General features: G+C 45.9%; 1 protein-coding gene across 2 annotated transcripts in view; it reads right to left on the bottom strand.

Annotated features, from left to right (window-relative positions):
* POLD1 (DNA polymerase delta 1, catalytic subunit) overlaps positions 1-12,581 on the bottom strand; it is a 509,877-nt gene extending 497,296 nt beyond the window's left edge. Inside the window, exons 1-2 of one of the 2 annotated variants that reach the window (XM_085616214.1) lie at positions 12,446-12,581; positions 2,292-2,500 (exon numbers count right to left, since the gene is read on the bottom strand). In XM_085616214.1, coding sequence (XP_085472340.1) covers positions 2,292-2,487 — 196 coding nt within the window. In that variant the 5' untranslated portion in view covers positions 2,488-2,500; positions 12,446-12,581. Of the gene's footprint in view, positions 1-2,291; positions 2,501-12,302 lie in introns of both variants that reach the window. The other variant, XM_085616215.1, reaches the window with a different exon arrangement.
* Between the last annotated feature and the right edge of the window lie 5,993 nt (positions 12,582-18,574).

Genomic DNA, 18,574 nt, shown 5'->3' on the forward strand with positions numbered 1-18,574 from the left:
AGGCGACTGAGGAAGTGAGAGAGGCGGTGGATCAGGGGGGAGAGGCTGTCCTGATTCTGCTTGACCTGTCTGCTGCATTTGACACGGTCCATCATGGTGTTATGATGGACCGGTTGGCTAAGACAGGAGTGGAAGGTACGGCCTGGAGTCTCCTGAAGTCTTTTTTGACCGATAGGACCCAAACCGTGGAGCTGGGGGCTGAGGTATCCAAGCCGTTTGCTCTCCCGTGTGGGGTCCCGCAAGGGTCTTCCCTCAGCCCTACGCTCTTTAACGTTTACGTTAGCCCCCTGGGAGATTTGATTAGATCCTATGGCCTCCAACTTACCTCATACGCTGATGACACCCAAATCGTGTTATCAATCCATAGGGAATCTAAAGTGGACATGACAACTAGGTGTCATGACTGTCTTAAAGATATCGCTGGTTGGATGGCCGCGAATTGCCTCAAACTGAATGCCGGCAAGACAGAGGTCATGATATTCGGAAACAATCCAAATACCTGGTCGCCAGCTATGTGGCCCGAGGCCCTAGGGAAGCCACCAGTACCTACCTCAAAAGCTAGGAACCTAGGCGTCTTGATGGATCAGAAACTGGACTTTGGTGGTCAGGTCAGCGCAGTGGTTTCCTCTTGCTTTCATATTATCAGGATTCTTAGGAAGATAAAATCCTTCCTTCCCAAGGATGGTTTCCGGCTAGCTGTCTCTGCTTTAGTTTTGTCACGCCTCGACTACTGTAATAGTTTGTACCTCAATCTGAGGAAAAAACATCTGTACAGACTACAGGTGGTTCAAAACGCGGCAGCGAGACTGTTGACCGGTGCCCCTAAGTTTGTCTCAATTCGGGAAGGAATGAGGAAATTACATTGGCTCCCGATTCACAGACGCTCTCAATTTAAGGCCATGTGTACGGTTTTTAAGGCCCTGAAAGGCTCTGGCCCAGAGTTTATGAGAGATTGCTTTAAGCGGTATGTGCCAGGGAGGGCACTACGCTCCGCAGAAAACAACCTTGTGGTGGTCCCCAGAATAAAAAAGGCTAGCTGGGGTGGAAAGATGTTCTCCTTTGGCGCCGCCACCATTTGGAATTGTCTTCCACAACATCTTAGGAGAGAGGATGAACTTATGCCTTTCAGGAAGGGGCTGAAGACCTGGCTATTTAGGGATTAGATCCTCAGTCTTCAGGGTTAATCAGCATTTCAGCGCCAGGACACCCTCGGGTATTAGTGCGCTTTATAAGCTCCTAAATAAATAAATAAATAAATAAATAACATGGTTACATTCCCTCAGACAAATGACTGGTCACGCTCACTATGCCCATGCTCTTGTGACGAAATATCTGCACAGTCCACAATCCATACTATCTTATTTTGTAAGTTTTATATTTTAATCAGGAAAAGATGGATTCTGCCTTTTTTTTACTGCAAGGATTGAGATTATGTCGACCTGCTCTCATCAAGTTACAAGTTCTAGATGATGAAATTTTTACTGGCCACATAGCAAAATATTTGAAAGGGGTGGGTAGAACTAGCAAAACTATACAAGATCCCTCTTTCTATTAAATGCTCATGGTTTTTATGTATGTCATGGTTGCACAGGAAATTAGTCTAGTCCTTTTTGTAATTCTTAATCGATGTCATTTAATATATTGTTACATTTTAGCCAGATGAATTGAAATATTTTTGCTTATTTTAATGTATTGTGATTTTATGATTTAACATTTTTAAATTGAATAAAGAGTATCTTGACTTGACTATACCAACAAGATTATGAAGCCTTTGGATATATCAATACATCCAAGAAGTCCAAAACCCATCAATACTATGGAAAAAACCCTGAACCTAAAACCCAAAAAGAAGCGTTTGTCATATCTCAATCTCAAGAAGTCCCTGTAGCATGTCAACAACAAATGCCGAACCACATCAACACAAGAATTCACTGGGCTTTATCAACACTATATGTTCTGAGCCCTATCAAAGCATTCAAGAAGCCTGAACTGCATCATTCAGTGCCAGAAGTCTCGAACTCCACATTACTCGCCCCATTACTCGCCCTCATCACCGTCAGAAAGATGCCGAGTCATTTACCGTCAGAAAGCCTTTGAGCTATATTATCAAGCTCAAGAACCACTACACTATGTCATTACCCTTAGGAAGCCCATTGACCTTTTCATCACTCTCGGGAAGGTACTGCGCCATCTCGCCACCCTCAAAGAGAGATTCAGAGCCAAGATACTCTAAGCAACACAAGCACCAGTAACAGAACAAACAAAAAAATCCACTGGAGAGGCGAACTTACCAATCGGCATAACATCACTGGAGGCTTGTGCGTCCATCTCCATCATTTCAGCTTCCACCTCATCCAGAAATGCAAGCTCCTCCTCAAATTGCGAGGGGCCATCATCATCCCAGTCACCTCGGGACCTCTTCCCCTGAGACCCTGGGGGAGTGCCAGTAACAGCACCGCCCAATCGTTTCTTCTTATTGAAATCCATTCTCAACTTGAAACTGAAAAAAAGCCAGCATGTAAATATTTGCCTATGCAGGCTCAATGCATTAACAATGAAAAACATATTTCACCTTTGCATTCATTTTAAAAAGCACGCTCAATCTCTTAGCACAGATACATACAGCACAATTCATCTCCTTTCTATAGCACAAGCTCATTTGTCAGCTTTTACTACTGAGAAAGCTCGCATTTTTTCCATTTAAGGAGGTCCTTTATATGCTTTTCATACAATGATCTACCTTTTTTTTTCTTTCAACAACATAACGTCTTGGGCCTCCTTTTCTATATCATGAAAAAACAGTGGACCACAGAGGCCCAATCACTTTTCTATTATTTCAGCCCATGTACCTTTGTCCTTTTTTATTCTGAGTTCCTGAATGCTCCATTCTGTACCATGCCCTACTGCGTCCCTTTCTTTCTTAAAAGCGGTCGGGTTTCCATCCTGCATCAATGTTCATCTGTATGTCCTTTTAATACTTGGGGCTCCATTTCACTGATCATGTATCATGAAGTCATGTATCTACTTACCATATTAATGCCTCTAAAGTGTCCTTTTCAAACTATGGGCCTTACTACAGGTACGGGTGCTATTTATCGCACCCAGTATATAACGCTACCATAGCGTTCATTATGATAAATAAGCACCTATTGTGAATTTCTGGGGAACAACATGCAGATTTTGGTGTTTCAAGTCAAGTCAAAACCACTTTATTCGATTACTTAAAATCATAAAAGTATACTACACAAATAAATACATAAAATCATGCGATTCACAAATCTACAGTTAAAAACAAGTCCTAATAAAAATGCATAAAAGACCATAAACAACGTGCAATCAATAATACAGAATCAAATTCCATATATCAGATAGGCTCCACATCCTGTATAGGTTTTAGTCTCACCCTCCTTTCTCTAACAGCTGCCACCAGAAAACTAGCGACACAGAACATAATTAATGGACAATCAAGCATGCTTAGGAACAATAAAGCTGGTTTATACTGAGTAAAATTCCTACTCTTTAGCAAGGGAATAATAAACCTCTTCCTGGCATGTTTGAAAAAGGGGCAGAATAACATAAAGTGCGTAGTGTCTTGTGGAGAAATATCATCGCACTTGCAAGGTGCAACATTTTCAGGCTTATGCCAGCCAGCCACATCCCAAAGTACAAGGTGTAATTGGTTGAACCGGAATTTAGACAACAACCATTTGTGAAAGGGATGGGTTACCACTGTAAGATATAAAGACAACCCTGAGGATTGAGATACCAGGACGTGTCCCCTGACGGAAGGTTTACGTAGTTCAACTTCTTCCCGCTCGGCCTCCCTTAACTTCGTGAAATTGGATTTTACCCAGTCAAGATCTGCCTTACAGAGAGTGTCAGGGCTAGAAAAAATTTCCGGTCTCCCAATGTAGGCAGATAACCTCTCGATATTTGACAACCATGGAATTTTATTCATGTTGTCAAGTCGAGTACAGTCCTTTAGTATTTTATGGTTTAGAGTAAGTTTCGGGTTTAGCCAAATTTTAATCCATAGCAATAATGGGGCTAATTTAATCATGTCTGCTATGTATCCTAACCCGAGTTCCAAATGGACTGAGAAAGAAGCAGTAGATTGTGGGAGGCCGAGGAGGGTGCGAAGAAATTTATTTTCTTCCGTTTGGATCGCATCGTGTTTAATGTAACCCCAGATTGGCGCCCCGTACCTTACAATGGAAACTGTTTTGGCTTTGTAAATTGTTAGTATTGCCTCTGTCGGTTTACCCCCCAGCCTTTTTGCAAAGCCAAGTACAGCCGCAGTTGAGATTTTTATTGAGTTTATCTTTATAGAGAGCTGGGGGGACCATGAGCCCTTGTCGTCAAAGACTACTCCCAAATAGGTGAAAGTCTTTACTCTTGAGATTACGGCTCCCCTACAATAAAAAGGCTTTACCTTATTTTTCGCAAGGCCTAACGACATAGCGTGAGATTTGCCGTTATTAACCACCAAGTCCAGGCTATGCATAAAGTCCCCGAACGAGTCCAGCAATCTTTGCAGCGCCAGGGGAGTCCTAGCCAGCAGGACAGCATCGTCCGCGTATAGGAGGACCGGTATCGGGGTACCTCCCATGCGCGGGATGTCCTGCGTTGCGGCCAGCAGATTTTGTTCCAGGGAGTTTATGTATAGGGTGAACAGCATGGGCGCAAGAATGCATCCCTGTCGTACCCCTCTACTAGACTTAAAGCTGGCCGTACACTTCCCATCCGTCGTCATCCTTATCGATGCATTCAAATCTTGGTGGAGCTCTGAAAGGAAATACACGAGTGGGGGGTCGAGTCCCAAATCCAAAAGCATTGTCCACAGCTTTGACCTATTAACAAGATCAAAGGCCGTGGACAAATCCATAAAGCCCAAGTAAAAAGAGCCCCCGGCCACCCTAGTATATTTATCTATTACTAATAGGAGGTTCAGACATTGATCCTCCGTGCTCCGGCCAGCTCTGAAGCCATATTGAGCATCGGACAAGATGTTATTGTCCGAGGCCCAATTGGTTATCCTAGCAAGTATGACTTTCCCCAGGATTTTTATAGAGGAGTCTATCAAGGATATGGGCCTATAGCACTTAGGGTCTGCCCTTTGGCCTTTCTTGAACACCGGTATTATGGTAGAATGGGACCAGGATTTAGGAAAACCTGCGATAACCGAGGAGTTAAATACATTGGTTAATATATTGGCCCAAAAAACCGGATTTGCCTTATACAGGTCGGTGGGGACCCCATCCGGTCCGGGAGCCTTCTTACCCGCAGAGTCTTCAATTGCTTTTAAAACTTCAGTTAAATAAAAATTAACTGGAATTAAAGTAGAAGCCGAATCTTGCCTGTTTATGGGTTCTAAATCTAAGTCGCTACCATATATAATTTTAAAGTGGCTTAACCAGTCCTTCTCTGTTATATTAGTATCCAACACTCCATTTTTAACATCAGAGAATAAAGGAGTGTTGATAATAGACCAAAATTTCGCACTGTCTTTTAGAGTTGCCTTGTCCATAAGATCGGCCCAGGCGTTAAGTTTAATTTCTTTTTTCCGGACCAACAGTGCTTCTTTATAGTCGCTCCTTAACTGCGACACTAAAATTTTATTCCTCGGGCTGGCCTGAAGTGCAATTTTAAGATTGTTATGAGCTTTAGTGCAGTTATGGTCAAACCAGCCGGAGACTACTTTAGTTTGTATTGGTCTACTTTTACTAGTTAGGTCCTTTGACACTAGGAAACATACGGCTTCAAACGAGGAGATTACTTCCTTCCCTGTAGAAAGTTGGTCCCCACAGATTTCCAAGTCTAGGGCCGCCTCTAGCTTTATTGAGTTAAAAAAATCCTCTGGAACTACCTTAGACCAATTTAACCTTCTACCCTGATCCTTTGCCCTAAGATTATTGTCCAACATGGGTGAGGCAAGGGAATTTAAGAGAGAGAGGCCGTCTAACATTTCGATTACCACCGGATTGTGGTCACTAAAAATAGATGGAATCGCGTTATAAAAACATACAAATTGTAAAAGGCCAGATGAAAGAAATATGTAGTCAATAATGGTGTTACTGTCCCTTCCAATAAAGGTGGGCACCCGTACGGTTTGTTCGTGGAAGCCTGGTTGATACAGCTGGTTTTCAATAAGAAGATTTTCCAGAGCTTCGCCCTTACTTGAGTGCTCAAAATGTTGGGGTGATGTCAGATCAGGTCCATCAATATCAGTTAAACAACAGTTATGACTACATAAATGTACGTTAAAATCACCAAGCAAAATATAATAACAAAAAGTGGTTTGCTTCAAAGAATACATTTTTAAAAAATTCGCCAACCATAGCAAGTGTTCATTCGGCACGACCTCTTGTTGAGAATTATAACAATTTATCAGTAACAACTTCCTATCATTGGGGAGTTTAAATTCCAGAATAAGAAAGTTGTTACATGTACAAGTTATCCTGCTAACGGTTCCTTTTAATTTCACCGAGAGCAAAACCACTAAGCCTCCTGAGGCCCTTCCGGAAACTGATTTAGAAGCTGGAACAAAGTGAGAAGTAAAACCATCTAGCCAAAAATTACTTTCTGTTTCCCAGGTCTCTTGAAATGCCAAGATATCAAAGTCCTTCAAGAAGCTTAACCAAAATAAATTATCACTCTTAGCACGTAAACCGGCAATGTTCCAAGTTAATAGTTTGATCAAGTTTTTGGGTGAACCCCCCTTGCGGTCATCGGCAGGCAGATGACTCTCTGTAGGTAATGCGGGGGGCTGATCCTCTATGTGAAGAGCCTTAACCGAGGATGACTCGTCCCCCCCCCGTATACCAACCTCCTGTCAGTCGCACGTATCTAACAGGGAGAGTGCCTCAAAGCGATTAGATGTGGGTATATTTAGCCCACCCATAACCTGGTGGGGAGCACCTGCCCCCTGGTGAAAAAGAGGCAGCGAATTTAATGCTGGGATGAAGTTTCTCTGTCTAATCAGATGGAAACTGTCTCTCCGTGGAAATTGAGAGTAGAAGAATCCAAGGGGGCGTACTTGAATACTATTAATATCTAATGGCAGTGAAGCTGCTCTCAGTAAAACAGTAGCCACATGTTGTGTGTGTTTAAAATTGACTATAACACAATCTCCATTTGATGTTTTTTTGGAAGGCCCAATCCAGTTTACCCTGCGAGTACTTAAGATATCGTTCGCCATGTTAAAAGGGAACCCACACTTCCTATGTAACCACGACACTGTCTTTTGCTTAAGTGAGTCGTGCGATTCCTCTTGCAAGGGAACTGCCAACCTATCCTGGGGAGGGACATTGGCTAAGATCACAACGTAGGGAGAGCAAGCCGGGGGGAGGTTGATAGATCTAACTTTCGTTACCGCCTCACCTTTAGACACTGAAACCCGCTCCTTTTCTATTTGGCAAGCTGTATTTGAGGCTATAGTAATCATAGGTGATGATGGCGTGACACTAGCATTAAAGCTAACGGGCTGAGAAGAAGTTTGTGGGTTTTCTACTCTACCCAGATTGACGTGCCCAGCTACACACTGCCCCTTCTTTTTGTTACAGTCAACCCAATCAAGATGTTTTGTTAATAATCCTCCCAACCTTTTTACCTCGTCAGCGACCATATCGAGTTTCCTTACCAGAGGTTGAAATAGTAGATCTAGCTTTGTATCGAGTAAAACCTCAAAGGAGCTGAACAATTTTGAAAAATGGTCAGGGAGTAAAGTAGTTGTTGCACCAGGACTGCTGTTTAAAGGCTCGTCTGGCACGATATGAGATTTTTCTCCAATGTTCTCCCTTTTTTTCCCTTTGGTAGAAGCCCCCCCCTTATTCCTTTGTTTCCTTCTGCAGGTCCTAACTGGTCTGGGAACATATGTATCCTCAACTGTCTCATCACTTGCAGAGTTCACATCCAAATCCTGATCTACAGGGCCCTTGTGAACCTGGGCAGTGGCCGTAATCATAGCGCTTGCTTGAATAAGGGGAGGGGAAACACAAACAACTTTGTCCGAAAGCGAACTCTCATTAGTTACAAGATTTTGGGGGCTCACCTGGAGGCAATCCTTCCCCAGGGAAGCCCGTCGGTCACTGTTAATTTTATTGACCTTTTTAACTAAATAGTTATCAAGAGGGCCGGTCCCCGTTAGACCTGGATCCCTTAAGCTTTTAGGCATGGTCAAGGCAAACAAAAAGACAAATGACAATAACCAGGGCAATTGACACCAGTTAATAGTTCGACTGTACAGTCAACCCTTTGACGTAATTACCAGCTTGGAAGTCTTCAGTGTTCTGTGACTGCTTAGGTCGACATACAGGGTAGGGCCCAGCCCAGCCTCGGACAGTCCCGGACTGTCACAGACTGTCCGCCCTTTGTCCGGGCTTCGTCCGGCGGCGTCCGTGCGCGTCCGCTGCGCGTCAGCGGCGAGGCGCTTTAAAGGCGCCTGGCAGGATGGCAAATTGCAACCAGGTGAGGGCGATGGCAGCAGGCCCCCTGGGAACTGTGGTCCTCCAAACGATCCTCGCGGCAAATCAGGCGAAGCGGCTCCCGCGACAGCGGGAGCGGCGAGGCGCTTTAAAGGCGCCTGGCAGGATGGCAAATTGCAACCAGGTGAGGGCGATGGCAGCAGGCCCCCTGGGAACTGTGGTCCTCCAAACGATCCTCGCGGCAAATCAGGCGAAGCGGCTCCCGCGACAGCGGGAGCGGCGAGGCGCTTTAAAGGCGCCTGGCAGGATGGCAAATTGCAACCAGGTGAGGGCGATGGCAGCAGGCCCCCTGGGAACTGTGGTCCTCCAAACGATCCTCGCGGCAAATCAGGCGAAGCGGCTCCCGCGACAGCGGGAGCGGCGAGGCGCTTTAAAGGCGCCTGGCAGGATGGCAAATTGCAACCAGGTGAGGGCGATGGCAGCAGGCCCCCTGGGAACTGTGGTCCTCCAAACGATCCTCGCGGCAAATCAGGCGAAGCGGCTCCCGCGACAGCGGGAGCGGCGAGGCGCTTTAAAGGCGCCTGGCAGGATGGCAAATTGCAACCAGGTGAGGGCGATGGCAGCAGGCCCCCTGGGAACTGTGGTCCTCCAAACGATCCTCGCGGCAAATCAGGCGAAGCGGCTCCCGCGACAGCGGGAGCGGCGAGGCGCTTTAAAGGCGCCTGGCAGGATGGCAAATTGCAACCAGGTGAGGGCGATGGCAGCAGGCCCCCTGGGAACTGTGGTCCTCCAAACGATCCTCGCGGCAAATCAGGCGAAGCGGCTCCCGCGACAGCGGGAGCGGCGAGGCGCTTTAAAGGCGCCTGGCAGGATGGCAAATTGCAACCAGGTGAGGGCGATGGCAGCAGGCCCCCTGGGAACTGTGGTCCTCCAAACGATCCTCGCGGCAAATCAGGCGAAGCGGCTCCCGCGACAGCGGGAGCGGCGAGGCGCTTTAAAGGCGCCTGGCAGGATGGCAAATTGCAACCAGGTGAGGGCGATGGCAGCAGGCCCCCTGGGAACTGTGGTCCTCCAAACGATCCTCGCGGCAAATCAGGCGAAGCGGCTCCCGCGACAGCGGGAGCGGCGAGGCGCTTTAAAGGCGCCTGGCAGGATGGCAAATTGCAACCAGGTGAGGGCGATGGCAGCAGGCCCCCTGGGAACTGTGGTCCTCCAAACGATCCTCGCGGCAAATCAAGGAAACACAAGCCAGCCTCCTGCTGCAGATGTTTCTATGGACTCCGTCGTCGGCGTTTCCAGGCCAGATTCCTTTTCACTGTTTTCCTGTTCAGTGACGCCGTTCTCAGGGCTATGGTTCTTCTTAAATCCCCGGTTCCCTTTGTTGCCTAAGAGTTTCTTCTCTCTTCCCTAAGAGTTTCTTCTCTCTTCTGTTTAATGCACCAAAATCCAATTGATATGAAAAATAATGTATGCTTTTCCCAGTTAAATTTCGGCAGGTTTGACCTGCCAAAATTTCACGAGGGTTGAGTTATTTAACGCTTCCGATAATTATCAGATGTGTTACATAAAACTAAAACCAACCCATGCGTTAACAGGGTGTTCCACATGGGTAAGAATTTAACAAGCAACTTGTAATCAGAGCCTATGAGTTTCTTTTCTTTCTTTCAGAACCCCATACCGTAGTTTTTTTGTTGTTGTTTTTTTTGTCCTCATCTCACCTATAAACAACTCGCAGATCTTATCCGGGCTTAGTTACTAACAGGACACTCTCCGACCGCCTGCACTTGTTTAGGTTAACCAACCAATCCCCTTTATCGTCCGGGATTTAGGTGTTAATCATAGGACCATGTTCCTTATCAACCGTGTGTATCAGCATAATCTCAGTTCTCTACCCATTTTTATGAATGTTACCCAGTAATTAGGGGAGCTGGAACTAGGTCCTATTATTTCTAGTCGGGCCATTGCAAGTGCAGATTTTAACCAGTCTTCAGTTTTCGGGGGGAGGGGATCTTTCCATTGAAGACATATTTCCCTGCGGGCCAACAATATCAAACATAGCCGTAAACCTCTTTGAGACTGTTCCAAACATGCAGTGGACTCCCGATCATTAGCAAAAAAAAAACCATACTGTAGTGTTTATACTCTAGCTCCCTCGTCCTATTTGACACAAGAGCTTCGGTCTCCTTTCCATACCACAAGCCCCTTGTTGTATTAGGTTCGCATGGTTTATTTACATATCACATGTTCCTGAGTCTTCTCTATGCCATTACCTTTTATGTCTTATTTCTATAAAAAAGCTCAGATATGCCTCAATTTTCTGTCTCCTTTCTACGTGTTCCTGCTTCTACTTTCTATACCGAGAGATACTGTCTCTCCTTCTCAAAACACGAGTCCAGAGTCTCCTCCCATTCCTAAACCATGAACTCCTGTGCCTATTTCCTATAGCAAAAGCATATATGCCAATATTCCGTACCATAGCCCCTGTCAGCTTTATATATATCAAGAGTTCTTAGATCTCCTTTCTACATCAGAACTTGAAGAATTTGCTTTCAATATTATGGGCTGGTGCCCATGTCTCCTTTATGTAACATGAGCACCCATGTCAATTTCTACACCGTGACCAGGTCTCTTTTGTTCAGATTTCTGTAAATTATTTATGCATAAGAAGCTCCTATGTCTCTAATCTACACCACGAGCTTCCTTGTCTCCCTTTTTTTACTATGATCAGGGTCACTGGAATTATATGATTTTGCAGCTGCTGCATTTTCCACATAATCCATCTACTGCACATAACAAAAAAAAATGTTCTCCAGCTCGAAAGTTACAAAAAAAAGTGGCAACACGTTGCCGCTCAGTAGAAGGTGCTTTGCCAACACCTTTCTGTGACTTATTGCTATATGTTAGGTAGCTATAAGGTGAAACCTTTTCACAAACAATGTTAACATGTGGGAAAAATTACAATATAATGAAGTTACACCATCACACGATTTACCGGCATTATTTGCCCTTTCATGCTGCACAATTTATTGGGTCCTTCCCTGCTACAATACATTGAGTGGCCCCGACTATAAACCAAGCATTCTAATCCACGCACTCAACTTTTGCTACTGATGCAAAAATAGCTTTATCATTTGGTAGATTAAGAAAGCAGCGTGGCCAGCCCGCTAAATATGTAGTGCCGTGATTTGGTCCCTAAAAGTCAAACAAATATTCAAGACAGGCAAAAAGAGTCCTCAAGATAACAGATAAGGACTCCCTCGTGGGCATTCTACTGATTGTTTAGGGGGATGAGGAACCGGTAAGGTGGCATGCAGGCCGTTTCTAAAAGCTGGTCACACGAACCACGCCAGGCGGCTGCGTTGATTCTTAAAAGAAAGGCCTTAAAAGTATCAGGCTGCATAGGATCAGTTATAAGTGGTATAATTTACGATGGGGTTCTTACACCCACTCAACCAGACAGTCTTCCTTAAACACAAGCCTAGCTGTTGGGTGCAACAGGCTCCGAGCTGCAGCGCCAGACACATGCAATAATAGTTTGTCTTTTATATAGCCCTCTGTCCACTATAACTACTGCTACTATTTTCAATTGTTTAACCTAATTTACCGACCTACTGAAGTGCGTAAAATAGAGAGGATCAGAACTCGTAACCTGCAGCCTAACAATGTATTCAAGTAACTAACTTTCAACTCGATGGCCTGCTCCAATGCAGTTCCTCCAACACCTTAGTCTTGGCTGCACATGTGAATACGGTGAAGTACAACAGAGCCCAACACTAGTTTGTTATACGTGTCACCTGGCTCAATGTCTATCCATCTAACGATTCAAACATACGGCTGACAAATAAAAACAGATTTTGTTTAAAACAAAAAAAATCTTACATTTCCCGCTAAAATTGACAATATCACCCGCCAAGCAACTAAAAACGTTTGGGACAGGAAGGCGTCCCTAGAGTAGGTATTAAAGTAGATGATTAGTTAACTCCTGTGAGCCTAAGTAAAGCGACCACCTGTCCGCTACTCACACGGACTGCCTGTAATTCCAGCCTAATCTCGGTTGTCGGTCTTTTAATGTTGATCATTAGTTAGCGCCGGGATGCCTCGTAGGAGGTCACTATTCCCGCTTGGGCAGTATAGTTCATTCATTTGTCCATGAATTACCAGTTCCGGGTCGCAATACAGCCAACCCCCAATGCTGAACCTATCTGGGGGCATGAAGCACTGGCTTAATGTGAAAGATGATTTATGATTGGGCAATCGGTGGCACTTTAGCCAATCCAAGTGCGCTGCAAAGAATTCCGAATAGTTGATTGGCTATCGAGACTGCACGTGTCTTTGTCCTTAGTCGTTGTGATTGTTGTCGTCCTAGAGCTGACGCACGCCGGGCGAGCTAGTGCTGCCCTTGGTCGGTGGTAGGTTTGGAGTGGGTTCCCCTGGACCCTGTAATGAGTTCTTTTAGTTTCGTGTGGTGACACTCTATCTCGTCCCAACCGCTAGTGATTCTATGTCAGTCCACGGAGGCTCAGATTATGCTTCGTTTTACTTTACTGGCAAACAGCAGCCAATGAACAACTTTAAACTGAGCATACCCCGGAAGTACAGCCCCTCCATAGTATGCACCTATCATTATCATTCCACAACGTGTGTATGTATATATATATATATATATATATTCCGTCATGAAGAAACCACTTCCTCTTTCTTTGCTGCTACAGCAGCGAGTTAAGTGTTTTGCATGTTTCTTTCATTTCTGGTAGATGCATTCACGTGCGCTTGACAAAGGTTAATTGTGCTTGGTAACTTGTTCACGCACTGCTTTCATGTGTGCTGTATTTTATGGTAATCGGAGCGCATTGGCGTGGCATTTTGCCTTTAGAGTGAAGTGGGAGCGAGCCAGTCGCGCTTGAGGGGCAACCAGTCCTCTTTTTATTGCCACAACGCTCGCGCATGCGCGAGAAGCCGGATCGGAGATTTCAGTCCCGATCGGCTTCTCATGCATCAACGAGTGCAGCTGCTCAGCCCTCAGCCTCCTGAAAGCCCGACGGGGCGCAAAAGCGTTCAAAGGCTCTGTCTTAGAGAAAGCAAAGGGTGGCTCCCTCCACGTCTATTAAAGGACTTTTTGGCAGTTTTCAATACTTTTACTTAGACTTAGGGCCAGTGTGTGGTACTTTCACTTTCAGGGATGGAGTAGTCAGGGGTTCGGCTTGTAAATGTATTCTTTATATTCCTGCCAGTGATCACCCTTGGGTTCTTCTCCCCCTTAAGCTCCTCCATACCTCCTATTACACAATGGCGTATTACGCCGGGAAGGATGACCAGTGGGCTGATTATTATGATTATGGTGGCTATGAAGAGGTGCCTCAAGAGCACCGTTTGGAGGAGCAGTTGGTCGAAGCCCTGGATACCCACGTCCAGGGCTCTGTGAACAGGGCGTTAATTAAGGCTCCACAGCCATATGCTGAACCCCTGAAGAATTATGGGAAGTGCCAGATGCAGGCGGCTTCAAGCACCACACCTTGACACTCCTCTGCGGAGAGCCTTGCGCAAGTGGCGTCTTCGGTTCTTGATCATGGTTCCTATGGCGAACCCTTTCTGGCTAAAAATTCCAACCTGTTGGCAGGGGACACGGATGAGTCATCTCTGCCTGCCCCAGACACCTCTGACACTGATAAGGACACGATAGAACCGCCTAAACCGGCAAAAAAGAAACGCAAAACTCACCATGTCAACACACCTGCACCTAACAAAAATCTCCTTTTTGACCCGAAAAACATAATCCACCCGCGTTCCACAGACTGGGTACCTTGTGTGGAAGTGGCACATTATGTTCAGGAGAACTTTCGCATACACTTACTCCGAGACTTGCTCTTGGAAGGGGATTGGATGGTAAGGCTAGACCTCAAAGACGCTTACTTAGCAGTCCCTATTTTTCCTCCCCACAGGCGATTTCTTCAGTTCCAATGGGGAAACGACTGGTACGAATTCTCCGCTCTGCCATTCGGACTATCGTCCGGCCCTTGGTGTTTCAGCAAGCTCCTAAAACCGGTGATTCAATTCTTAAGGGAGCGAGGGTTCAGGCTTATCATCTACTTAGACAATATCCTGATAATGGCTCAGAGTGTGAACACAGTTCTTCAACATCTGGCATTGACGACACAGCTGCTACAAGACTTGGGGTTTGTCATCAATTCAGACAAATCTATCATGACTCCTGCTCAGTCAATGGAGTTTTTGGGGTTCCAAGTGAACTCGGTGACGACACAGCTTTTACTGCCACTGAAGAAATGGGTCGCCATCAGGAAGGAATTGAGGAGAGCGCTGTCCTCTCAGACCATATAATTACGGACTTTAGCCATGTTGGTGGGCCTGTTAGCCTCGTCAATCCAGGCCATTTTTCGGGGTCCCCTTCTTACAGGGCGCTCCAACGATTAAAGATCTTACACTTACGCAAGGGCCTGAGTTACACTGAACAGATTCTGTTGAGTCACGAGGCCAGCACAGAAATCTCTTGGTGGTTGGAGCACATGGATGCGTGGAATGGCAAGGCCATTTTTGAGTCCGTCCCAGAAGTGGTGATAGAATCGGATGTCAGCAGATGGGGAGCCCGGTGTGGTTCAGTGGAGATGGGGGGCAGATGATCCCCGGAGGAGCTGCGTCGCCACATAAATTGTCTGGAGCTGCTGGCGGGCTCTTTTGCGATCAGGACTCTGTCCCCGCAGAAAGCGAGCTGTTGCATTCTCTTGAGAATGGACACTGTCTCGGCAGTACGGTATATCAATCGACTGGGGGGGCACCAGGTCACGACTACTAGTGGAAATAGCAAAGGACTTTTGGCATTACTGACTTCTCCACCACATTTCAGTGACAGCGGAGTACATTCCGGGCAGCTCCAATGTGGTGGCGGATTAGAATTCTCGTTTTCTTCGAGATTCCAGCGACTGGCGTTTTCACTCCAGGATTTTCCGATGACTCAACAACAAGTGGGGTCCTGGTGTGATAGACCTCTTCGCGTCCAGGCTCAGTACACATCTGCATCTGTTCTACAGTTGGAGACCAGACCCTCTGGCGAGCAACTCGGTCGCATTCCTTCAATCATGGACGACGGGTATGCTGTATGCATTTCCTCTGTTCGCCATGATTCAGAGAGTGTTAGCGCAGATCCGCAGACAGAAAGCAGAGGTGATGTTGATATCCCCGTGTTGGAGAGCACAAGCGTGGTCCCCAGCGGTGTTGGCTCTTTCCTGTGCGTCTCCAATACGTCTGCTATCATTTCTGGAAATCTTGACGGACCCTCTGGGTCAACCGTATCCTCTGGTTCTTCAAGACCAGTTGCCGCTCATGGCGTGGAAACTTTCCGGAGACGTTGGCAAGTGCCGGGAGTTTCTGAGAACACACTGTTTTTCTTATCTCAATCATGGGCGCCAGCTATGCACAAGCGATATGAGTCAGCTTGGCATAAGTGGGTTAGTTGGTGTACTGAACTGCAAGGGGATCCCATGGGATCCGGAATCCATATGATTGTTAACTTCCTGTCGGAGATGGCGAGTACAGGTTAGCCTAAAGGACGGTGAACAATTTTAGATCTGCTATCTCAGCGGGTCATCCTCATGTGGATGGAAAGCCAGTGGGGGAACATCCTTTGGTCTGTAAAGTGGTGAGAGGTATCAGGTTGGTAAACCCTCCAAAACCCAGGTATTCACAGTTGTGGGATGTGGACGTAGTACTTCGTTTTCTCAGGAAGGTCTATCCCGTAAGCAATTATCAGCTAAACTGACTTTATTGTTATGTTTGATTTCATGTAGACGTGTGTCTGATGTACGGGCTCTGGACTTAGCGGGTAGAGTATTCACTCCTTCGGGGGTTTTATTCACAATTTTGAGACAAACTAAAACCAATTCTAGGTGCATTTCCTATCCTGCTTTCCCGCATCATAGTAAATTGTGTGTTGTTCAATGTTTAAAATGCTATGAGGATTGTACACATGAGTTTAGAAATTATGTCGTAGGACAATTGTTAATATCTTTACAGAGACCTTTCCGACCGACAACTTTAGCCAGGTGGGTTACTTGGTTGTTGAATTTGGCAGGCAATGATACTGTGGCCTTTGGCGCTCGCTCAGTGAGAGGGGCAATGGCTTCCAAGGCTTTTGCTACAGGTTCTCGTTTGGAGGACATTATGGCTGCGGCGGATTGGTCTTTTGATACTACATTTAAAACATTTTATCATAAGCCTATTGTTGATGTTGCTACTAATGTGGTGGGACAACTTTAAACTAGCATAATCTGAGCCTCCGTGGACTGACATAGAATAAAAAAAATTCTAGCTAACCCAACAAGAATTTTCAATTCTATTACGGACACGGAGGCGAGGATTATCCCACCCTTGAAACTGTGTTTTCAATATGATGTTGGACTGTGTTCATATTGCTGATGATGATATTTGTATTATGTAATTTACTTAGGGTTTCTTCCCGCCCATTCTGTTGAAACATACATTTGGTGAATGGTATATTACGACATATATTCTCATTTCAGGAGAACAGAACAAACCGGCATAAGGCTCAGATGACATCGGCTCTGCATCTGGAGAGGAAATTCTGTGACCAAAGTTGGGACTCACGTCGATGAAGGAATCGGTGGTGTCCAGTGTTCGACAGTCAAGTTGGTGGACTGTGTTAAAAGTTGTTTGCAAAGAAAGAGGAAGTGGTTTCTTCATGACGGACTATATATACCTTATGGACTGATAATGATTGGTGCATACTATGGAGGGGGTTGTACTTCTGGGGTATGCTCAGTTTAAAGTTGTTCATTGGCTGCTGTTTGCCAGTAAAGTAAAGAGAAGCATAATCCTCGCCTCTGTGTCCTTAATAGAATTGAAAATTCTTATCGTGTTAGCTAGAAAATGTTTTATTCAATATAGGCGAGAGGGACAGCTATAGTAAGTCATATTTGGAGGGCGAGGAGCCGCAACACTGTGCGAGACTGACCCTGGTTCGGAATGACGGATAGTTAGGCCTAGTCGTGACCCCCCGCAGCGGCCAGGCGCTTACGACCAACTGCCAGCATTCTGTGTTCGGATGACTTATGATTTCTTTAGCATTTGCTGACACTAGACGCTGTTGGCTGCTACATTAACACTCATTGGTATATATAATATCAACTACTTGTAATGGAAGGAAGTCCAGTAGCCGTAGAGTAGGTTCTGGGAGAAGGTTTATTAAGACCTAGTTTAAGGCTAGTAGGTAAATGCAGATAGTTAAGTCCCATCAGGAGTAGCCTCCTTGCAGCTTAGCCCACACAGACACACTCCAACTGACACTCTCAACCTAACCATACACTCAAGCATTCAATTACATCACCAAGCACTCCAATATTCCAGTACACCACATTCATATTGGCTTAGCAGCAGAGACTTGGAATGCTGGGAAGCAGTCACAGATCTGGGTTGAATCTTTGCATTTGTCACCCCAAGTGGGACTGGTATGCCCAGACGTGGGTCCCGTGCTCTCCATGCCAATGAAGTTAAGCTATCCTGGCTGATGAGGGCTGAAAGCCCGAAACCGGTCCTAGGATGCTTGTTCTTGTCCAGGGAGGACCTGGCCTGGCAGTTCGGGCTGGACTGTTCCGATTGGGCGCAGGGTCAAGACTGATTTGCATATGGCTGGGTCCAAACTGGAATGGTATGGTGAGCAAAAAATCGATGGATTTAGGCCCAGATCTCTGTACTGGGGTGAATGTATGACATTGTTCTGCATTGTGTCCATCAATTGTTGTTTTTGCATTTGTCACCCCGAGTGGGACGGGTTGTCAGGACCCCACAAGTCTTACCTTCTGCTTGTGAAGCAATCTCGCAGAGACAACATAAACAACCACCACCGTCTCCCACCTTCCTCAAGTTAAAGCGTGTGTACTGACCAGGATGAAGATGGGACCGGGGGAGGAAGTTAGTGGTATGAAGAATACCCCCCTGAAGACCGGAATGGTGACTTGACTATGTTCACAAGATCCCTCGAGAAGTATGTCTGGAAGGAGATACACACGGGAAACACAGTTACCACTGATTCATACAGTCTAGCCCATACAGCATACACAACCAGGCACAGTGAATAGTCACCTTATGTATGGCTCCAAAGGAGGTAATAAACGTCTTCAGCA

The sequence above is a fragment of the Triturus cristatus genome, chromosome 7, assembly GCF_964204655.1.
Source record: "Triturus cristatus chromosome 7, aTriCri1.1, whole genome shotgun sequence".
In the NCBI taxonomy this organism is placed as follows: domain Eukaryota; kingdom Metazoa; phylum Chordata; class Amphibia; order Caudata; family Salamandridae; genus Triturus; species Triturus cristatus.